The 24,421-nt window shown below is 39.9% G+C and overlaps 2 protein-coding genes and 1 non-coding gene across 3 annotated transcripts in view; 2 read left to right on the forward strand and 1 right to left on the reverse strand.

Annotated features, from left to right (window-relative positions):
- The window catches only part of myo10l1 (myosin X, like 1), a 34,430-nt gene extending 26,591 nt beyond the window's left edge, over window positions 1-7,839 (reverse strand). The window contains exon 1 of the mRNA XM_068339734.1: window positions 7,724-7,839. Within this exon, the coding sequence (XP_068195835.1) occupies window positions 7,724-7,744 (21 nt within the window). The 5' untranslated portion in view covers window positions 7,745-7,839. The remainder of the gene's footprint in view (window positions 1-7,723) is intronic.
- A 6,081-nt stretch (window positions 7,840-13,920) lies between these two features.
- On the forward strand, window positions 13,921-21,967 carry atg9a (ATG9 autophagy related 9 homolog A (S. cerevisiae)). Its single transcript, XM_068338497.1, has 20 exons — window positions 13,921-14,067; window positions 14,336-14,391; window positions 15,574-15,725; window positions 15,834-15,877; window positions 15,970-16,034; window positions 16,160-16,309; window positions 16,585-16,726; window positions 16,816-16,956; window positions 17,042-17,162; window positions 17,303-17,478; window positions 17,588-17,710; window positions 17,921-18,108; window positions 18,193-18,346; window positions 19,276-19,455; window positions 19,631-19,843; window positions 19,956-20,188; window positions 20,421-20,538; window positions 20,673-20,943; window positions 21,420-21,562; window positions 21,652-21,967. The coding sequence occupies exons 3-20, from the start codon at window positions 15,623-15,625 to the stop codon at window positions 21,658-21,660; spliced, it is 2,574 nt and encodes an 857-aa protein (XP_068194598.1). The 5' UTR covers window positions 13,921-14,067; window positions 14,336-14,391; window positions 15,574-15,622; the 3' UTR covers window positions 21,661-21,967.
- Window positions 21,968-23,783: 1,816 nt separating this feature from the next.
- trnak-uuu (transfer RNA lysine (anticodon UUU)) lies at window positions 23,784-23,856 on the forward strand. Its single transcript has one exon. It is a non-coding gene; the product is annotated as a tRNA-Lys (tRNA).
- The last annotated feature ends 565 nt before the right edge of the window (window positions 23,857-24,421 follow it).

The following is a 24,421-nucleotide window of genomic DNA, read 5'->3' on the forward strand; positions in this document are numbered from 1 at the left end:
ACAGTGTGTCTTGTCAGCTGCTGGATTGGGCACATTGAAATTTGAATCAGATATTTATGATCCCCTTAGGATGAACTGCTGAAAAGTTTCAAAATCAATATCGTTACTGATTCTGTCTGATCAAACACTTCCAGTCATATCAGATCCAGTTGCACCTTGTGTTTGGTGCAGATTAGCAAATGTTTGCATGCTAATGAGCCAGCCTGATTTGGTGAACATCATAAACACCCGCAGAGCCTGTAGAGCGTGAAAGTTGACACTGTAACATCAAGAAATCTCTGCATATATGGATTAGGATAGTGTTCTGTTCCGTTTTCAGTATTTATGAGCTTCACCCAAATTCGCCTCACTGGAGATATCAAAGTCTGAGATGAGGAATTTTCTACATATTGTATTTGATGCTAATTCAGTTCTATCTTCAGCATTGCACATCTCGGGATCACTCTGCAACCCAAAAATTCAAAAGCATTTTCTGTATTCTCCCTTTCTCTGTCCCAGCCAACCTGTGTTCCAGCCTTACTGGTTCAATTCCAAAGCACAGAGCCATTGTAATGATGTCGCTTCAGAGCCCAGACCTGATGAAGGCTGGCCTTAGACTCTGTCTTTATCACCAGTGATGAAGCACACAGATGATACAGGGAGACATTGCTCTTTCTCCTTATTCTCTCTATAGACCAGACAATAATAAGTATCACATCTTAGTCTGTCTGGCCCATTATGTGTCTCATCTTTAAATTGGCCTCTAGATCAATGTTCTTCTGCCTGAGCCATGAGAAATCTCTGAGACAAAGGTAACAGCTGGGAGACAGACGGTTATAAATGACTTGCTAACATTGCTACGTAGACCCACCAACACCCTTGTACTCGTCTTCTATATGTCCTCCCCCCATCCCCCATCTATTACCAGCCCAGACAGACAGGAATGGTCATGCATGCCAAACAATCTCCAATGCTTTCTGTGTGTGGGAACCTGCATACATGGGGAAAACACAGGTTTCTGCTCTGTGAAATTCAAACTGAACACCTGGCAAGCCTGAGCCTCCAGGTTCCCCTATCATCCGTTCAGCAAGCTCCATTAAAGATCAACCAACGTCAAATGTCACTTTACCATCAAACATGACCTCCGACCTCACGCCTGACTTAAAGCCTCAAGGCAAGAAACAAGCCACTGCATTTTTTGAGTTTTACAACTTGTAATCATGACTGTAGAGCTTAAATTTATCTTTAACACCCTCTATAGTCCCAACTACAATAGTTTAACACACCTAATAAAGGCATTATATTTACTGTTAACTATAATTCAAATATCAATAACTTGACTATATCAGACATACTTAATTCCCCTGATAGTAGGAAATCTATGACATGGATTAAAATTATGGTAAAGTAGATCTGCTTTGTAATAAATGGAAGAAATTAAAGATAATTTTTCAAGCAGAGGAGGCTGAAGAAGATGCAGAATGACAGAAAACAAAAACTAATTGGTTGATCATGACACAAACTGTTCAATGTCCAAAAGAAAAAGAGGGGAGGGAGGTGCAAGGTCATAACAGGATGTCTGCAGCCTAAAGGTCGGAGGACATTTAGAATGTGGTGTGTGTCTGTTTCTGTCTACCAGCTTTACTAAACACATCAATTACAGCTCACTATTAAACTATTATTGCAAAAATAAGTGCTTTCGGACACCACAGGCCCAAAATATGAATTTTTTAAACATCTTAAGCTCCATCAAGCGTGTTTTAATGACCTTGATTACACACCTGCACAGATGCTGCCCTCTCTATGATGATGGAAGTTTTATAAGAAAGAATTAAGATAAACAAACACTATAATTTTCATCTCTTAAGTGAAACTGTCATGCTTCATGGAACAGAGCTTCTCTCAATCGAAAATAACAGCCTTGTCAATCCTGAACCTGGTGGGGAAGTCCTGAAGCTGTCACAGAGGTTACCATGTGCGTTTTCTGCTTTTCATTACTGTGCTGCCTCTCTGATCCATCTCCTGTAGCGCAGCTTATGTCAGGGACCTAAACTGTGTCAGTAATATTCCATTAAAGGTGATAATACAATTGGGCCAGCGAGGCTTTCAAGAGATTATGGCAGCTGGAAGGAGAACAACATGTGTTTATGTGTGGGCGTGGGTGGGTGTCACCTGATCTGTGTGAGTCACATCTGGCAGTAAAAGAGATTAAACTTCAAATTCAATGCTGTGGATACAAGAAGCTAGACAAATAAGGAAAAATGTGCACACTGAAAATTAAGTAACATAAAATAAATAGCATATAAGCAGGGGTAGTGTTTTAGAGGCGTGCTTTGAATTGTCGATAAGTCAAAATAAGATGTTTCAAGATGTACAGGCAACAATAATTTGTATTTGATGTTTTATGACAGTTTAGAGACAAAACTAAAAATGTAAAATGAATACCAGACAATGATATGAAGGAATGCCAAAGTCATTTAAAGAAAAACTTTCTTTCTTGGTAGAATTTTACTTTTATGACACATACAATGGCCACAAACACACAAGCTCTGTTAGACAGAGCTACTGCACACATCATGAGATTTAAAAGCCTTGTGAGTTTGATGCTACTCTGCAATATCTGAGGCTTTAGACAGGAAACCTTTAAACCTGTCCTGAATTCCAAAACCAACACGTGAATGATTTATCCAAAGTAAACCAGATCAGAGCATGCTGCTTAAACAGCTGGTAGAACCAGCTGCTGATGGTGTGTGTGTGTGTGTGTGTGTGTGTGTGTGTGTGTGTGTGTGTGTGTGTGTGTGTGTGTGTGTGTGTGTGTGTGTGTGTGTGTGTGTGTGTGTGTGTGTGTTTACAGTACTTTGAGAAGCCAGTTTAGAGCAGTCTGCTAATTATCACATTCTCTCTTATCTTGGATTAGACTACAGTTGCACGCCCCCACCCCCACTGTCGCTCTGGCAACCAAACTCCACAGCAACAGTGTGGAAGCAGGGCACCATGGAAACAGCCTCTCTGCTATAAGATGCGATGGATTCTGGGAGATGGTGTTCAGGTATAGAGAAGTGTGGGAATTGATACTAGTCTATTAATTTTATGTTTTTTTTCTTTGTAAACTCATTTCATTTTCACATTCATTTAACACTGTGCACCCTGTCAAGTTTCAGCTTATATTTTTGAAAAATTTTACACTATGTTAAGAAGAAAGGTTTGATCTTCTAAAACAAAATAAATATCCGTTAATTTGAATTATTGCAATTTTGTAATTCTACGTTTTAAATTTAGACTAAATTTTTGTATTTCCTTTTGCTTCTTTCGACTTAATACAACAATCTGAAGAGTAGTCACAGTTTTAGGAAACTGTGCCCTGTAATTTTTTTTGTCTTACTCACATGCATGTTTAGTAGTGAATGTAATAACAATATTAATCAGTAGAAATCAATTCATCTCAGCTGAGTTCATTCATTTATATCAAATCACAACACTAATTACATCAAAGCACTTTACAAGAAGAGCCAGTTTTACATATGTAAAGTTTATATGTAAAGTTTTACATATAAAACCATTACTTTAATAAAACAAGAAATTATACTTAAATTCTACATAAATTACAAATACCATCAAAATTATTATATTTAATGTTATTTGTGTCATGATAATTAATATTTCTCAGTTCTGTGTCTCGGAAATGTTATTTTATTCACACACTTTAAAGTACCTTTATTGGCTGATGTCAAACTGTAGTCTCACAGACCAGACAGGATCGAGAGACAGAAAATAAACGAAACAGATAGAATGTAGAGGAAAGAAAGATGAAAAATACCAGAGGGAGGGGAGAGAGACAGATCTATACCAAAATGGTTGGGTTAACTGAGATGGAGAAACACCAAGTGAATAGCCACAGGGAGTAAGACTGCATCAGAGGGAAGGGACTCAGAGAGAGGAAGAAAGAGGCAAAGCTGATGCAGCTTCTGAGCAGAACAAATGCGTTCGGAGCTGCTGAATATAGGTCACACATCTCCAGTGACTGTTCCCTCCACTCAACCAGCTTCCTGCAATATGCACATCATATGGAAACGTGTAAAATTTTGAGCAAAAGTCTACAGAAAATACCATAATGGTTAAGGTTGAAAAATTTATGATGGTTTGAGATTCCATAACTTTCAGTGATTCAGGTGATTAGTATTTTATTTCAGTGCCTGAAATTCAGCTTTAGTGTGTGAAAGTTTTTATTGTTCCATAACTACAGGGTATATAGAAACCACAAAATTTTAAATGATCAAATGAAGCCCAGGGCGGCACGGTGGCGCAGTGGGTAGCGCTGTCGCCTCACAACACGGCGAGTCCGGGTTCGAGTCCCGCTCGGTGGGGAGTTTGCATTCTCTCCCTGTGTCTGCGTGTGTTCTCTCCTGGTTCTCCAGCTTCCTCCCACCTCCAAAAACATGCACTTCAGGTTGATTGGCCGGTCCCAAATTGCCTGTAGGAATGAGTGTGTGTTTGTGCATAGTTGTATGTATTTGTGTGTGGCTCCACGGTGCACTGGCATCGTGCGCGGAGTGTCCCCCGCCTCACACCCTATGCCAGCTGAGATAGGCTCCAGCTCCCCATGACCCGCTACAGCGGATACAGCGGCAGAAAATGAATGAATGTATATTAATTCATTTAAGAGTGGAAAAAACTGAACAATGAGTTCATCTCATGATGTTACTGTCAACTGGAATTGCCTCATCTGTCGCAGCTACTCCTGCCACTTGGTTACGCCTTTCCCTGCATGCAGTCCCAGCTAACATCTTACACACTACTATTGTCAACTTGACTCTGTCTTGGACATCTTTGTCCAGCATGCACCTTGGGTCCTGTCTGATTCGATTGACCCCTGCCTCTATGTATCTAGTGTTGCCACACACTGTTTTTCATGTATAATTTCTTGACGCTATTTGACATTTACTCATCTCCATTTCTTTATGTTGGTCATAGCATCTCAGGGTGCTGAACTTTGGATGGTAACTTTCATGAGGTGACATCATTCACCTCATGAGGAGCATACCTTCCCAGCTAGGTAGAAGGCTTCAGTGTTAGGTGATGAGGGCTTGGATCTGATTTCTACCTGTGAGCTAGCTTCTCAGTGCTTGTCTTACCCTCTGTACATTATTTGCCTGAGTTGACCACTTTACGTCCTCATAGTTCCTCTCTGCCTTAGGGATGCTAGGTGCTTGTCGATATCCTTTGAATCTGCTAGCCTGTCTCTGACTAACACCAAACTTTCAGTTTTGACCTTCCACTTCTCCTTTCTATCAAACTGTCTCTGACGAATGATCCTTCATGATAAAAAATAACATCCAGTGTTAACTCGTTTGTTTACGCACCTTTCAGTCATTTCATTTTTGCTGCCAGACATTAGGGGGTATGGATCGTGTTCCCTTCCAGTGCTGTCCAGGACTGAATGAGGTTTATTGCTGACATTGGTGATGTATGATTCTTCTTTTTCCCACATGTCAGCTCCCTCTCATCTCTCTCATTAATACTACCCCTTTAATCTTATCTGTTCCCATTGTGTTGGAGTTTATTCTCATCTCCACTGCTGTTCTCATTGTCTTGTTTTGGGGTTCGCTCTCATCTCACTTATCAGTGCTGCTCACTCTCATCCCCACAACTCTTCCCATTGTCTTGGAGCTCAATCTCATCTTTCTCATCCATGCAGATTGCCATTATCTCGTCTTTGCCACTGTCCAATTTCTTATTGCTCTATTGCTGTCCTCATTGTCTGAGAGTTCACCCTCATCTTTCTCATCAATGTTGCTCACTCTCATCTCATCCCTACTGCTCTTCCCATTATCTGGCACTAGTATGCTGCACATTGATATTGCTAACTTCATTGCAATATGAAGTTAGTAATATCTTCATACTGCAATGAAGATATTGCAGTCATGTAATGCAATACTGTAATTTAAAATTCTTATCTTTTCTACTATTTTCTAATGTATGCCAAGAGTCTTTTTTTTGTTCACATTAGGTTAAGTTTATGTTTTTTAACAGCTACCCTAACCAGATAGAGATAGATTCTTATTTGTATTTACAGAGCACAATGTCACTAAAACTTGCATATTCCACCACTAACCAATCCAGTTTCAATATGAGGGATTATACAGTGGTCCACTGCCACCTGACATTTCATGCTTGGCTGGTCGGCCAGCTATCATGTTTTCTGCCTGGCTTGAGAGAAAGCCAAAGAGAGAGGTCAGCTGTTCCCTCTGTCTGATTAAATGAATAGATAGCGGACAAATAGAGGGATCTGAACTGTAGGATGGAGCAATGAAGAAAGTGGGGGAATGCAACTAAGTGGATGTTGGAAAAGCCACATTCTCCAAGGACTGATTACTCAGCAGTACCATTGTATGAAGTCAGGTGTATGAAGTCAGGTGTCATCCAATTCAGGCATGAACATTACAAATGAATAAGTTACCCCATTTTCAGGTTTACATAGGCTTTTGGTCTCCATACCATTTGTGGCTGCAGGCTTGGTGATGTGGTGGCCTGCTAATCAATGCCTCGATCAATATACTGTATTACAAAGAGGCTGGTGGGAAATGGAGCAGAGAGGACAGTTTTTGCATTTAGCTGTTGCCTTATGGTCGTCCAAACGGGTTTCATTGTTATGCCGTGTTATCAGATGCTCTTTTTGTGTTCCCTCAGAAGCCATTTCTCACCAGGGTCTCTGGGACCAACACATAAACCTATACTTACACAGGCACACACATACACACACACACACACACACACACACACAACACACCCACTAATAGATGAGATGACTGCCAATGTGACAAGCATTTAAACCCATATCAGATTAACTTAAGAAGGGAAGGATAAGTAGCTTGGCGAGAATGAATATTGGCATCAAAGTCATCAGACTAGATGATGTTTCACGAGACTGTGGATGTGTATCGACATGTGAAGTGGAACAGAATGATGCTTAAAGGGAAGGAAAAGAGTTGTAAGTCTTGTATTTCCCGAGGGGCTTAGAAAGTTAAAAAAAAAAGAAAAGAAAAGAAAAGGCCATTTCAATGGAAATACTGGAATGAATGAGGAACCAAATAGTCACACAGACAGTGTTAACCCTTTGTCTCCCTCTCATCCACTCACACGCATATCCTTCATTCCTCTCCTCCTTCCTCCCACTTTTTCAGAGCCAGAATCCTCCTCCTCTACCACCTTCAAAATCCCCCTTCCGTCACCCCTAATTCAGCAAGCATGTATCGGCACACCCATGGATACTCCATTAACAAATAATAATAATAATAATAATAATAAGGGCAACATGGTGTGGATGGCCCACTGCTTTCAGCCAACACGCTCTACCCTCCGTTAACAGATTGCTTTAATCCGAGTGTCAACCTCGTATAAGCAAAAGTCCGTGTTTACTGTCGTTTAGCCAATTTATCTGCAGCTCTGCTCAGAATTAATTCACCAAGCAGCCAGAAGCTTTGATATTCAGCAGTGGTACAAATAAACCCGATCTGTGGTGTGTCTTTTGACAAAATCGACATGCAGTTTAAGACATAGGCCTGCGTCCAGTGGGTTCTGTTGGATGAATGAATCGACGGGAGCAAAACAACACCTGCCGTAACTCTCCAACGAGGTTAAAACGAAAAAGCATCGTCCATCATCGTCGGAGATATGATCTGAATCTCGCTCAATCTGTCGGTCATGTTAAACCCGATAAAAGTGAATCGTATCCTTCATATCTTACCTCTACAAAAAACGCCTCCATCCTTCCTCCACCTCCAAGACGACGCGCTCCCGGCCCCTCGCAGCGCAGACACCAGCGCCGGTCTCCGTTTCCTAAATCTCGTTTAGGGAGGGATGAGCGGGCTTGTCGGGATCGGGGAGAGGTAGCAGTGCCTGTATGTTAGTGTCTTCCATTCACCGAACGTGAATCTTCATCTCCGAAATGGCTCAGCCGCTCAAACACACCTCAGCAGCGGCCGGGCGCTATGCGCAAAAAAGCCGCATGAAAAAAAAATGTCACGGAGCTGTGATGAAATATTTAAAATGTCCACGCCAGGGATCCGTCGGAGGAGCGCTAATTGAAGCGTGTGTGTGTGTGTGTGTGTGTGTGTGTGTGTGTGTGTGTGTGTGTGTGTGCGTGCGTGCGTGCGTGCGTGCGTGCGTGCGTATGTGTGTGTACAACATGTGTGTGGATGCGTGCGTATTTCTGTAAGTGTTGTGCTTGGGCATGAGAAAGAGGTCCAGTCACAGGGCAGAGTGAGTTTGACTCCCCCAGTGAGACACACACCCAGTGTGATGATATTGGGTGTTTCTGTTTAGGATGGTGTGGGTGAAGGTGGTCAGAAAATAAGTAATTCAGCGTTTTGGGCAAGGCATCCAGACAAAACTAACAGCCATAATCTAGAAATAATAAAATGTTAACTTGAAAAAGTCACTGTTTACAATTAAAAAGGCAGACATTTGAACAATAAAGAACAGGCAGACAAGCAGTTACATTTGGGACGAAAAAAAGATACAGATTTGCCTTTGTGAAAAACATTTTTGTTGGTAATTCATCAAATGATGACAATAAATTAAAAATTATTACAAAATACATTAAAAATGCTAAGAGTAGGCCTCCTGGGTCAAAGAATTATCTGTATCATTAATCATGAGGCAAAGCTGAGTGACACCGTGTAGTTACGGTGACATCATGGTGATGATGCAATGATTCAACATTACATGATGTGATCTTATCACAGTGATACAAAATGGACTATGCTTGTGTTTTCTTGGATGCTGATGGATCTGAAAGGGCTCTTACGTGAGAAAACGATTTCCTGCTTGGTCAGGTTTTAATGTCAAGGCTCTTCGAATGCTTTTAGTTTGTCCTCTGAACTTAAGGGACCACAGAGCATCGGAATCAAACTCCATTTATGAATAATTAACATTTACAAATGCAGTCTTGCATTATTACAAGAACTCTCTCTCATTGACTTACATTTATTACTTCTTGATTGTACTTTATTACCCTTTTATTGATCAATTATTACCATATATCACTGCAGCTTTGTTTATTACCTTTAATGCATTGGTTTTGTGGATGACTCTTAGGTGTTGAAATTATTGTTTTAATGTTTATTAGAATGTTAAAAACACTTGTGCTTTTAACTGATCAATAAAACATTTGCAATTCACAGACATTAATGAACTATTTGTCACAACCTATAAACACATTATGAAAGGTGACTTATAAAAGACAGGTGCAGCTATGTGCTTCCTTTGGTATGAATATTATATGGTACAATATATTGTTGGATATAATACATTTAAAATAATTTATGTGGGCTTATATAAAGATGAAACAACACAAAGGAAGTATGCGTTGACAAAGATGTGACACTGGCATTCGTTATTGTATCAAAAATCTCAAAGAAGACCAAGTGAGAGGGGGACTCAATACACTATTTCTCAGTGATCTTTCTGAAAAGGCCACAACTTACTGCACAGGAGAGGGGGGCTAAGTTACAGGGTTAGAGCCCCTGTAGGGTGGAAAATGATATCAAATAACCCATATGTACACATAGAACAGGCGCAGACAAACAACCTAAAATTGAAGTAGGGTAACAAACAATATCTCTTTGACACCAGCTTGTATGGTAGACAGACAACTGGTTTATGTAGTGGCGACCATGCGTGTGTTTCTTCTCCTCATCAGAAGACCAAGCTGCTGGGGCCAGGTGCAGCCATCAACAGCACAGCAGGCTGAGCCCATAATGCATTGTGAAGCTTAGACTGTTCCCTCTGGAGCCCTGGAGGTATAGAGGGGGCCTCCCTTATGCATGGCAATATTATTTAGCTGTACCCTCCATCTTCATCTGCGAGACAGATCAAAAGCTACAACAGGGGCCCCCTTTATGTTTGAAATGTGTCTATAGGAGCACCCACACATGTGCACATAAGCACTGAGGAATTGAGATCCCAGTCAGGAAATGAGATAAAAGCTTCCTAATCTTTAATATGAAGGGAATTTTTAAGTGAACTTGTGTGTTAAACCTGATGCTGTAGATCATGAACACTTCCACACTTTAACTAAGGCTGGCGTATAAAAACAGCAATTTAATCATTTAAAAACATTAACTACTGACGCCACATTTCTACTCAAATTATTATTAGGGGGAATATAAGTCACCATGACGATTTGGTGTCAACATCAACAACCGAAAGCACACAAAGACAATACATAGAGTTTTGCAAACCTTAAATGATTAGTCAGTTAATCAATTATCACATAAAGAGAAAATTGATCACCAGAAACTTTCATAGTTATAAATAATAACAAGCATGTTTGTTTTGCAGCTTCTCAAATACTGTCTTAAGATTTGTTCTTTTTTAATATTATCTTAATATCTTTGACTCTTTATTTTTACTGCATGGAAAGACAAGGATAATCCTTTCACTTCTTAAGAGCTGTGATAACCATTTTTGTTGTGTTTTACTGACGGATTAATCAACTAATAGAAAAATAATAGATGATCTGATGATGAAATGAATTGTAATTTATAAAATCCAGTACCAAGGAGACATAATAAAGAAAAATTTCCCCAACGAAACCCCACCCAACTCATAGTCCAGGTATAATAAGTAAGTAAGTATAAATCAAATAATCTAACATATTTTAACATGCATGGAATTGAATAGAACAAATTCAACAGATTTCATTTGTACCAGAGGGGTTAAAGCAGAGTTCATGAGGCGTTTCTGCTGGTCATAATTATATGGTTAGTAGACATCAACCCCATGTGTGTTTGTGCATGAACACACCCATGCATTGAAACGTGCATTGCATCAGATGGTTATTACAAAGTCTAGACTTAGAAATTGTCATTGCTACGACAAAATCAGGACAAAGTGACCTGCAGCGGTGAATTGTGGGATAGATTTTGTTCTCTGCTAGTCAGAGGCAGAACACTGCTTACTCATCTGGCCACAGCAGTCTGTCTCACTCCTCTCTCTTTCTCCTTGATGTCTCCTTCTCCTCTTACTTACTTACACTGTGTGTCTGTCTGTGCTTGCACATGAGCATGCTCGCGCGACTGTGTGTATATGTATGTGCATGTGTGTTCATCTCGGACAGATCATCAATATGTTCTCTAGTTCTCTGAGTGAAAACACAGACAGATTATTGTAGAGCCCAGAGCCAAGATCACTCATCAAGGTATCCACACATTTAGTAAAATGCAGCAAGCATAGATTTTAACACATGTATTTAGTAAAACATGTCTGAGTGTGTCTGAGTGTCTGTGTGCACGCATGTCATATGTTGCATGTGCTCGGAGCCATCATTTAGAATGCCACAGTCAATCAGTTTTATGACTGAAGCATCCATAAATCTCTCTTCAGTTATTAACCTCTCTCTCTTTCAGTAACCCCTCTCCTGTTCCCAGCTCTCTTTCTGCAGTCACATCTGTTTATGGCAGTCTGGGAGACTGTCCTGAGACAAAGTCAGTGTGAAACACCCTGGTTGTTCATCAACCTTGAATTGTACTGGTTTCACTGAAAAAATGGGGCAATCTATAACAAGACCTGGAGGCTAAAAACTCTTTTATTTTTAAATGATCCCCGAGGGACAAAGGGAGCATTTTTTTCTGATCAAATTCAATGTAATATTTGGATTAAATTTCAAATATCAAATAAGAGATAATAAGATCAAACAGTCAAAGTTTTGGTCCTCTTCATTCCAAATCCAAAGCCGTTTGAATCAATCCACTGGACTTTAAGAAAGTTTCTTGAAAACCTTCACCTCTCTTCCAAGAGGCTTCATCCAGATTCTCTGAACTGACGAAGCCTCTTGGATGAGAGGCGAAACGTTTTCAAGAAACTTTCTTAAAGCCCAGTGGATTGATTTAAACGGCTTTGGATAACCAAGACCTGGATAACTGAGAACCTACAGACTTCATTCCGAATATTTTTTGCATGCCTGCATTCTGCTTCCCTTTACATTTCAATCTAATGTAGGCATGAATGAATCTCAATTTCACATATTTAATAACAGTGATATATTTGCCGAGTTCTAAAAGCTTAATTGGAAAAATTTGTGAAAACTCAGGGAGGACTAAAAAGATTTTAATTGAAAAGGGACATTCAGGGAGTCTTGTGTTACACCTTGTATGTCTCTATGGGTGCAACACAAGACTCCCTGAATGTCCCTCCCTGAATGTCCCTCCCTGAATGTCCCCCCCTGGTATTCCATACCTTCTGTGTTGGGTTTAAAGGGTTCATGTACAGGATGAAGCTTGATCTAATTAAGTTACTCCAGAGAAATGACTTCATTCAGATTCTCGGTTTCCTACCCCCTTCCTGGCACCCCCATTTGCCACATCCTGCCCCTCACCCCTGCTACCTCAGCACCCCCATGGGTTGCATGGCAGCATGACGGCACATCTTTAGGACAAATTAGCTGTTATTGCAACCCCCTAATTCCCAACAGACAGAGGGGTAATTTAATCAGCAAACTGCATCTTGCAGAAGGTCAAGCTTGCTAACATCCACATAAAATAATCCAGGAGTTTCTTATAGAATGAAACAAGATGCATAGTTGAAAGCATGAGATGAGTAACCTCATGCCAGCTTTCCTTAATTTTTATTCTCAGCAACATTGGTAATTTATGGTGTCAATTTCCTGTACAGTCGGTGAAGTAGAATAAAATATCAAATGGTTTATGGTGGAAAATAATGTTCATTTCCATTGGGAATTTTTTGAACATAGCCCTGGACTATTTTACTTTTAAGTTTATGTACAGCTGCTTTATGGTACCCATCAGTTTGTGAGCTTCCTTGTGACAGACTTTTCTGTAGGATTATACTGAAGCCTAATCCTAATCAGAACAGATTAAATTACCCTGATCACAATAATAACTGGATTACACAGACTCCCCCTGATTCAAGGCAACCCTGGTCATCTGAAATATCTATTTAAATTACTGGCACAAACAAGTATACTGTCAGAAATGTTTGTATCATGACAAAATTAGGACTTGATGAACAATTTAGAGACAGAAGCCTTCAATTTCTCCATTTACTCACAGCAATGACTTTATGTACATACATGCCTTTCTGTGTTGCTTTTGTGCTGTCTGAAGATGCAACATACAATACATGCAAACTCAACATATATGCCTGCACACAATCCTCAAAGTGATTGGTGTCATTGTAATAAATACAGTGACACATTTAACAAAAACCAAGCTGTCACTCAATAGGCTTAACAATAATATGAAACGTCATCACATCAGAGAGTTCATTTGACTTTGTAAAGCATCTTCTTATTTCTATGGAGTCTTGGACGTTGTCTTGGCTCATCAAAACCATCTGCACAGTCAATGGAAAACTTGATTACAGTTGATGAAGGAATTGATTTCTGCATTAGTGCTATTTCATATCATGAGCCATGGAGCAAGAATCAGGTCCCTGTTGAAAAAGAGGTTCTTAATCTCAATGAGGCTAACCTGAATAAATAAAGGTTAAATTTAAAAAAATCATACTTTGTAAAAACTATGAAAATATCTTATGTTTTTTCTATTTAAAATGTCACATTATGCATGTAACATGTTATCATTACTACTAGTAACAATATTTATAATACCAGCATAATAATGAACAGTTGCTGACCTCAAAGAAAAACTATTTCTCTGATGTACTTTTAGAATTTCATCAAAGGTATCTCAGCGAGTACATCTACAGGCTGACAGTATGACGCCATTGTGATGAAACCTAACGACCAGATGGTGGAAGCAAAACAAAGTCCTTTTCCCCACGGGCTTCATTCACAGGGCGTGCCGTAGAGCGTAGCTGCTTACGTCACTTCCTCATAGAGCCCGTCTCCAGCTGCACGTGATTGGATGATGCCCTTCAACCAGACTAGCCTTTTTTCTGATTGGGTATATTACCTGCCAGTCAACTATCACGGACGACACACTGTTAGCTATTTCGAAAATGAAACTGGATTCGAGGTACCTGAAAGAAAACAAAACCAAGGCATTCATCACATAACTCTGCTTGGATTTGCTGTTTTGACTGGCATCGCGAAGCCATAATAACCCGACGGTAAGTAAGAGCGGCAGGTTTTGGGCGTGATATTGTTTGTTTCGGGAGGCAGGCCTCTGCTGTTAGCCCAAGACAACAACACTGGAATCAGTCCTGCTGTGTTCCCAGTGTTTTTTTCGCTAGTTTTCAGCTAATAACAAACATTCACAACACTCTGTTAGTCTGAGCTATGCTCTGTACTTACTGTAATGTTGCTGGAATGGAGAATGCCGTGAATTTAAACCCTGTGTTACTGTGAAGGTAACAAATGTCTCCCGTGTTTTTACAGCTGGGAATGCTGAGTGAAATACTGAGCTGGATAAGACGTTCTGAAATGAAATGGAGGTAAGCGTTCCAAACTTCACTTTAACTTTTATTTTTTCTTTCTCCACGGATTATCTTGTCCCACCTGTACACAAAATGGTAAAGGTGTGACCTCCGTTATCTGAACGGTGGAGGAGGTTATGTGATCTCTCACGTTGGAATATCCACAGGATATTTTGAAAGTTCAATCAATTAAAAAAACAATCAATGATAATTAATTTTAAATCAAAATAAACAATCTAGGTATTGACAATTCATGATGTGAGGTCTGATTATAATTCAGACTACACACACACACACACACACACACACACACACACACACACACACACACAGATACATACACTTATATAAGATAATTTAAACGTAAGAAGGAGAGATCAAGATTCACTCTCTTCACGTCTTTATATTTTAAAATAATTTCGACTGTACTATCCTGCCTCTTGTTCATTGTTATTGTTGTGCTGTGCTGTTTTGTACTCCATAATGTGTAATCTTGGTCTTGAGTCAATAAGGTTTTAACCTTTGGAACCTCCTCCTGGTGATGTTGTTATCTGATTGGAGGATTTTGGCCATGACCAGTAGACATGTCACGACAAAAAACACTTACCTATTGGTCAACTGGGGATTTATTTAGCTCTTGTGATTCAGCCCACCTGACGAGGATGATTTTAGTAACTGCAGTAAAATTATTCTATATATAATTCTATATAGCAGTCTGTTAACTGTTATATTTTCTCTTGTTACTTGTGGAAATTATCAATATCTACCTTCTCTGCTTTTGAGAAATGGTTGCTCTCCCTGCTGTGTTTCAAAATAGAGTGAAATTGATCACTAAATGGTCCTGAGTTGCATTATCAGTGGACTTGAATGCTAGTGTCAGCAAAAATCCAACTTCAGGTTTGCTGTTCTCTTACTGATCTTAACCTCGCCTCTTGAGGATCACCGATAGAAGTTTCCCTCCCAAATCTGGTGGAGGGAAACGTCTAATGGTCAGCTCTCAAAGAGGGGCTAGCTTGTCCATGCTTTCCATAAGATAAGAGTATAAATGTCATAATTAGTTGACTTTTAACTGACACATGTCGTGTAAACGTATCTAGTTTTGCTTTAGTTTTACTGTTTTGTTCCTCTTCAGGTTTAACCACTTGTCTGTAACCCCTTCAACCTTCCCCTTATTCCTCCCTGCTGTTATCTGTCCTCCAGTCTGTCACAGTGGGTTCAGTGACCTGGTGAGACTGAAGCCGATGTCACTATGGCACACTTTGACACGGAGTATCAGCGCCTGGAGGCATCCTATAATGATTCCCCCCCTGGAGAGGAGAACCTCTTGATGCATGTGCCCGAAGGAGCCAAATGTACGACATGTATTCACAAATAAATCTTGACCTTATACACACTTACTTCTGTTCCACTCATGGTGTTACCTGCTGAATTAATACTGATGTGTAATAAATCCTTTGCAGCCCAGTGGCACCACATAGAAAACCTGGACCTGTTTTTCCAGAGAATATCCTTTTACTGAGTTTTGGTGAAACTGTTTCAAAAGCTTTAACACAATAAAATTGCTAACCTAAGATAATGTTCCTTAATATCCATTACGTTTATAATCTGCACCAGAAGAATGGATTCACCTGTATGCTGCTTGGGGAGATCTTTGAGTTAGTGTAGGTATCTCATCCGTCAGATATAATGACTTTGAAGGAATCATTTATGTATTGGTGCATGATGTGTCCTGGAATCATGCTGTCTTAATCTCAGTTTCTTTTTCTTTTTTTAATTCTTCATACAGTCAGTTGCTATTTGTGGTTGGCTTCACGGTGTTCCTGGCTAACTGTGTCGACTATGACATACTCTTTGCAAACAAGTTTGTAAACCACACCGACTCATCTAAAGTCACCTTGCCTGATGCCTTCCTCCCAGTGGATGTGTGCAGTGCCCGGTGAGTGCGATGCTTTACTCTGTTCTTAGTTCATGACACTTTCTTTTTAACAATAGTAAAGTTGTAATGGTGCAGTACCAAGAGTTCCATCAGGTGGATGATACCTATTTCTCATATTTCTATACCATTCCATTAGTCAGTTCTCCCACATGCTCAGTCTTAATTTTCTGCTGTTATTGTTCGGGGATTACAGATTATCATCCTAACCTCATTCACATGGATATCTGAAACTGTTCATGCAGAGAAATTATGGAAATAAATATTTTCTCCCATAGTATCCGAGACAATGCATTTGTCATCTTCGTGCTAATAATCTCTGGAGTGTTCTGGCTTCATCGCTTTGTCAAATTCATCTACAATGTCTGCTGCTACTGGGAGATCCGATCTTTCTACATCAATGCACTCAAGATGACGATGGTGAGACAGAGTGGTATTGTAGAGCTCTTTTATTGGCAGATTTGTATCACATCTTAACAACAACAAAAAATGTTTCAATGTCTTTCCAGTCAGAGCTCCCCTACGCAACATGGCAGGAGGTTCAGGCTAGGATAGTTGAAATCCAGAAAGAGCACCAGATCTGCATTCACAAAAAAGAACTGACAGAGCTGGACATCTACCATCGCATCCTCCGCTTTAAGAATTACATGGTGTGCTTTTTTTTACTGAACTATACACCTCTTATACAGCTGCTTGCATAAATTATTAAAAAGCATACTAATGCTCTCTTCCTAGGTTGCGATGGTGAACAAATCACTACTTCCCGTGCGATTTCGACTTCCCGTACTCAGGGACTGTGTGTTCTACACTCGGGGTCTGAAATACAACTTTGAGCTTATCTTCTTCTGGGGTCCAGGTGCGTCCATGTATGATGTTCATTGTACAGTACGCAGTATGTGTGATTCATCCACGTGTCCATGCTCATATGTTTGTGAAGTTTTCAAATAACAAGCATGTCTTCTTTTGGCCTCTTATTTTGTTTTCCTTTCTCTGTAGGCTCTCTGTTTGAGAACGAGTGGAGCCTGAAACCAGAATACAAGAGAGGAGGCAACAGGCTCGAGTTAGCAGACAGACTGGCGTCCCGTATTTTGTGCATTGGGATTGCTAATCTTCTGTTATGTCCTGTCATCCTGGTGTGGCAGATTCTCTATGCCTTCTTTAGTTACACAGAGGTACTGTATCTGGTTTAAATATGCTTACAGACATTATAGAATTCTGTTTGACAGTGAGTGCTGTACACAATAGGTTGTTGTATTGGTGCTTTTGTTTGTGTGTGCTTAGGTGATCAAGAGAGAGCCTGGTTCTCTGGGGGCGAGATGCTGGTCTCTTTATGGTCGATGTTACCTGCGCCACTTCAATGAGTTGGACCATGAGCTCATGTCGCGCCTCAGCAAAGGCTACAAGGTTATTTTATAGTTTTATTTCCAGCCAGTTACGGTCAGTGGACCTTTGAAAAATACATTTATCATAATTTCCTTGAATATATTCAATTTACTTGGAAGTGCAGAACATTACTTACCATTAAAATGGTCCTGAATTAATAATTTGGCTTGTAGAGTTAATAATGATGTCTGTCTTCTTCTTTTACTCCCCCTCTTCCTTTCTTCCATTCAGCCTTCATCCAAGTATATGAACTGTTTCCTATCACCCCTGCTCACGGTGGTTGCCAAAAATGTAGCGTTTTTTGCTGGGTCCCTTCTGGCTGTTCTCATCGCTCTGACCATCTATGACGAGGACGTTCTTGCAGTGGAACATGTTCTCTCATCAATCACACTGCTTGGAGTGTGCGTCACAGTCTGCAGGTAGGGAGAAACCACTACTAAATATTTTCCTTTGATTTTCTTTTAAGTTATTGGACTGAGTTCTTCTCCGCCGTCTCTCCTCAGATCATTCATTCCTGATAAGAACATGGTGTTTTGTCCTGAGCAGCTGCTGCGGGTTATTCTGGCCCATATCCATTACATGCCAGACCACTGGCAGGGCAATGCCCACAGATACGAGACCCGAGACCAGTTCTCCCAGCTCTTCCAGTACAAAGCAGTGAGTATGAATAATAAGTGGGAATAAATGCCAGGGAATTACTGTATCTTGCCAAAAATATGTGGGTGTTTGTGTGGTAGATATTAAAAGTTGTAAATAACATTAAAAATTGTATCTTTTTGTACTTTCCAATTTTAGGGCTTCACAGGAGTACAAGTTAGTTCTCTGGGATATTCTGGAATACATTCCGTACATGTTAATTATACTTGTGTTATTGAACTGTGTAGTTTTTGAAATCCTATTTGAACATTTAATTTCCTATAACTGATATTTTTTCTGGAGAATATTTACTGTATTTCTAATGTAGAACTTTACACTCATTACATACTCAAAAATCCCTGCTAATGATAAAGCAGACTTACCAAAGCCATAGGGGTTTTCACATCACGCTAAGAAGCTCTTTAAGTACCTCCTTTCTCTGCCCTGTTCTAGTGGGTGGCAGTCTGAGTCAAGACTTCAATTAAAAGTCCATTAAAGATGTGATGTTCAGTATTTAATGTAATTCCTGTTGCTGTTTATCAGGGCGCTGTACCAGTTATTATTAATCAAGAAGATCGGGGACTGATTTCTTTAATCAGTGCTGTAATCATTTGCATTTGAATTAGATATTTCAGTGTGAACGTACCTGTGATGGAATGTACAGTGACAAAAACAGAATTTATTCAGATGGTAATCTTGAGGTATTTTACTCCAAACTTTTTCTGTTTTCTGCGTTGGGGTTACTTATTACTACGCTTGTATAATAATTAAAGTTACCAGTTACTTTGCAGAATGAGTTTGTTACTAGCAAATATAAATATTATTTAGTTGTGCATTGCTAATATTTGAAACTACTACTAAACTACTCCTTATTAGTCTCCTACAGGGGACAAATAAAGGGATCTTAATCTTTATCTTAATCTTTGAATTGTTTTCCTGTTTACCTGCAGGTGTTTATTCTAGAGGAGCTGCTCAGTCCAGTGGTGACTCCCATCATCCTGATCTTCTGTCTGAGGAGGAAGTCTCTGGAGATCATTGACTTCTTCCGTAACTTCACTGTGGAGGTAGTCGGGGTAGGAGACACCTGCTCCTTTGCTCAGATGGACATCAGGCAGCATGGACACCCTGCAGTAAGAACTGCCACATGACGTGAAGCCACACATAGATACCTTGATAAAGACATCCATTAAATATCTAATCAATTATTTATGCATAGACAGTCAGACTTGAATTATTCTAATTCAATCAAACATGAAGTATAAGTTAAGAGAGTCTGTTGTTTGACCCTCAATCCTACCTGTGCAGTGGATGTCAGAGGGGAAGACTGAAGCCTCTATCTACCAACAAGCAGAGGATGGGAAAACCGAATTATCTCTGATGCATTTTGCCATCACCAACCCCCAGTGGCAGCCTCCTCAGGAGACCACACACTTCATCAGTCAGATGAAAGAACGAGTTCACAGAGAGGCTATGGGGGCTCCTGCAGACACGCATCCATTCTCATTGTCTCAGTCTGAGGTGTGGTACTAAGCTAACATTCATACTTAAGTATCAAGGCAATCATATCTCTCATCTTCAGAAGTAAAAATTGATTTCCTGTCCTGTCTCTTGACTTTTCTCCCTCTTGTAGCCACGGAGCCTCATTGCAAACCTCTTTGGAGGCCCCTCTTCACTCGCCTCTGTTCATTTCGTCAGGGACGGCTCTCCAACCAATCAGGCAGTGGGTGGCGTCAGTGATGGAGCTTCTGCCTTACGCTCCCTCTCTCCGATCAGCAGCAGTCTGCCTCTGAGAGGCAGTTTGAATGCAGCTCACAGGGTTGCTGGCCACACATCAGCCATGAACAAAGCAATGGCAGGATCTGGGTAGGAATGTGTTCCTGTGGTATTAACTTATAACTCAGTTCTTTTCATGGTGATGAAAAATTCACTATTTGAATTAAATAATTCATAATATCGGGATTAATAAAGTATATATCTATATTGCTCTTCCAAGAGGTTTGTGATGGACAATCCATCCTAAATGTTCAGTATTCTTAACTATTAACCTCCTCTTTATGTATTTATGTCTTTAAATTTTTGCATTATCTTTCTGTAGTACTGATGCCCGAACTGTGAGCTCAGGCAGCAGTGCATGGGAGGGTCAACTCACCAGTATGGTCTTATCAGAGTATGCTTCAACTGAGATGAGCATCCATGCACTTTACATTCATGAGGTACTTGCATGTGAAATTAATGGGAAGAGAGTAAAGGACAAGCTGTATCACAATTAATTTGCATATTGATCTTCTAGCTCAGGATATCTTTCTGACTTCCATCCATTTGACCTCCTTTTTATTTTTCGTTGCAGCTCCACAAACAGCAGTCCCATGGCGAGCTGTCTCGCCACGCGTGGCACAGGCAGGAAAGTGACGAGACCAGCGACAGCACCCCGGACGAAGTGAGAAGCGAGCCCAAGCCTCACTCAAGAAATTTTCCTCGTTCACACACTTTCCCCACCACTGTTCCCAGTCCCAGTGCCATTCCCACTTCAGCTTCAGCCACTGACAGTACCACCATGGGCCAGCAGGGGGCGTTATTAAAGAGCGGCACACAGAAGCAGAGGAGTGGTCCTTTCATAGGTATCTTTTTTAGGATGTAGTCACACTGTGTGCATTTTGATTGAGTTTATTTCTGTTATTTCTGACCTTTCCCAAGTATTCTGCACACCTTACAGCACCAACATTATTTATATTTTCAAAATAAAATAAACAATGGAATTATCTTTTATAAAAAACATATTTCAATAAAGAGATGTCATAGAAATGATCAGAAATCATTTCCAGAAAATAAAAATTATTGCAAGGTCATTTAGCATGTAGTATATATAAAGTAGGAAAATGTTATTTGCCATGGCAAAGAATTTGCCATGCCAGTATGAATTTTATTAAAGCATTAAACAGCCTTACGAAGCAGTTAGTCTTATGCTAGCTTTAAGGAGCAACTACAGAGGTTATACACGAGGTCATTTTATGTTTAAGTCAAATGTTTACTGCCCTGTAGCTGAGTATGCTTACTTTAGTTTCAATTTCAAAAAGCATGCTTTCTTTTTTTCCAGGCTTTTTTGGTGCAGGAGGAAAGGTAGTGAGGTCAGCCCGTGTCCCAATGGGAGGGTGGGCAGAGGAAGATCAAGCAGCACGAAGCCATGAGCCTCTAGCAGAGGAGAGCTCAGAAGATGAAATGCCTCCTCACATCCACAAGGTAAAAATTGTTTGTGTTAATATTTATCTTCATCTGCTCATATGCACTGAAACTAAATGGACATTTCTGTTCTCTTCCTCTCAATTTAGGTTACATAAAGACCGTGTGTCAGTGTTCCATCATCCGTAGATAATCAAACGCATCTACCCCTCTTTGACCAAACCAATGTCTAGGAGTGATCATCACAAGGGACACAGAAGAAGGGCATGTGCAAGAAAGGTGTTCACCAGAAACACTTCAACTTTGAAATCATCTGGACAGCTTATGACTGATACGTCATCACTTATTCAAAGAGGATACAAGACTTATTACAGGAAGAAAGGGTACATTTTAATTTGTAATAAGTCAAGATGCTGTCAGAAAACACTCCTTTATAATATCAATAAATTTTATTTTTAGTCCATATGTTTTACTACAAGGTGCAGAGAAATTGTGAATACGTCAGCACTAATTAAATCAAAATTAACTACTGGAGGCACCCTTGGCTTTTCCTCATTATCAAAAACAAGCAAAACCACGAAAATGATTATGATGATCAGAACTGTACTGTCTGGGTTGTTCTCTCTGAAGTTTTTAAAGAATGATGTTTCTAGAACAAAACCCAACAAAATATACTGAAAAATGCTGGTAACACACACACACACACACACACACACACAGAGACATACACTCATCGTGTCTATTTGTACCAACAGCGGAAGGCTGCCTTTTCTGTCCTGTGCTCTGTTTCAGCTCGTCTGTGTCTCAAAACCAAGTCTTGAAGTAATATCAAATCATTTTGCTTTACATCTTGCAAATAATGCAGTATAAAGTTTGTGTGAATTGTCAAAAATATTCTGTCTTTCCCAGATTCTGCCTCCATATGCACAGATAGACAAATTGAAAACAAAGGCTGATATTCTACGAATAGACTACCAGCCAGTGTAAATAAATGTCAGGCTATTTCACAATGCTCATTATGAACATCAGAGTAACGAAATTTATACAGCTGTAAGGTCAGTAATTTTGGAATGTGTAACCATCGACGCTGTATGGAAGTGCATATTAATCATTTTAATAGACTTGTGTACGGGTGCAACAAACAAGGCTGTTTTAAGCATGTTAAAATTACAACTGACTTCTGTGCCATACAAAAAGCCCTGAAACACAAGTGCATGATCATCCCACAGCAAACACTGACCAGCGTCTACTTCTGCTTTATCACTTAAGGTTCTTGTTTCCCGCGATTAAGCCTCAGTTCTTCAGAAGAAAAAACATGCACTTTATTAATTTGTTATGGAAAATGGTGTCACTTGTACATAGAGCTGATATTTTGTAATTGTTTAACTTAATAAAGAGATGTTATGTGCCATTTGGTCAGGATAAAAATCACTGACACACTGCTAACCTGGACTGGTAATATGGTAAGCAGGCAGTGATTAAGTGTATTGATGGTAAATGGGTTTCTTTGGTTTGTTTGTTCATTTGTTTTATAAACCCTGTAAAATACCATTTTGTACAGCTGTAAATTCATTAAAACGAGGCAATGATCCTGTTTTTGTCTTCTGAAAATCAACTAACAGAACAAAAGTCAGTTACGTGGGGTCACAGCCAAAGACCCCGAGAGACAGGACAATATAAACATAAATAGGAAGCAATTTTTGCCCTCAGCCTAAACAGCTGATTCTAGAAAACAATGCTAGAAACACACATGCGCTTCTAATTTTTTATTAGCTGATTGCAAAAATGACATTTTCTGTTCTAAATGTGGCATCGCAGTACTTCACCGCGTTAGATCTGTAATTACTGTGGTTTATACGCTGTTTCTTCAGACAGCTTTTCCAATGTCCGCACTTTCGATAGGAGATATATTGTATTTTGCTGACTTTTAAACTTTGGCTCCAGCCTTTCTTTAAAAAAGAAAAATGTGCTTGGCTTGATTGGTAATTAAAAAAAACAAACACCACAAGCAAAACAAAAGTGGATTTGATTGGCAAATGAAAGGAGGAACTGGATAGGTTAGAACTACAAAGCACGCAGCATGATTGGTTGTCACAGATTGACCTGGAAATGGACTTCTCGCTGGCACGTTACAAACCGAAGTATTCAGTTGACGATGGTATGAGTAATTCGGTAAAAACATGCCAAGATGAGCCATTTAAACCATTTAAAAGGAAAAATGGGTTATAACATGATGTGTTAGGCATGGTTAAATTAAGGTGAGTGCTACATCTGTGTCAGAGCCCGGATAGCTCAGTCGGTAGAGCATCAGACTTTTAATCTGAGGGTCCAGGGTTCAAGTCCCTGTTCGGGCGCAAGTTTTTTTTTGATGTTTTGCAAAATTATGTACATTCAGTGTCACCTTTGAAGTGAAGGTCAATAAACATAAAAAGCAGATTCAAGTAGACGTGAAATGCTGGAGAAAATTAGTAACAAAAGGAACCGTTCCATTACATGTTTTTCAATCGCACAAATGAAAAAAGAGTTTAAAATCAACGAGTTAATAGCTAAGAAAAAAACAATTTAAAAAAACTCCGTATTATGATAAAAAACAAACAAACATGCTATTCAGGTTAATTGGCCAGTCCCAAATTGACTGTAATTATGAGTATGTGCGTGTACGTTTGCGTATCTGTGGCCCCGCGGTGCACTGGCGTCACGCCCGGAGTTTCCCCCGCCTCATACGGGGAAAATGAGACCATGACCATGAGAAAACTAGATCCAGGTCAAATTTCAAGTTTTGTACACTCAGGAACCAGGTAAGATACAAAGACGAGGGGCGCACTCCAGGTAGCTGCTGACCGTCACTCTGCCTCCCCATGTACAGCTTGATGTTGTGTTTTGTGTACTAACTGCATGCTTACTTGTGGCTGACTTCGT

Source organism: Antennarius striatus, chromosome 17 (genome assembly GCF_040054535.1).
Source record: "Antennarius striatus isolate MH-2024 chromosome 17, ASM4005453v1, whole genome shotgun sequence".
NCBI lineage: Eukaryota > Metazoa > Chordata > Actinopteri > Lophiiformes > Antennariidae > Antennarius > Antennarius striatus.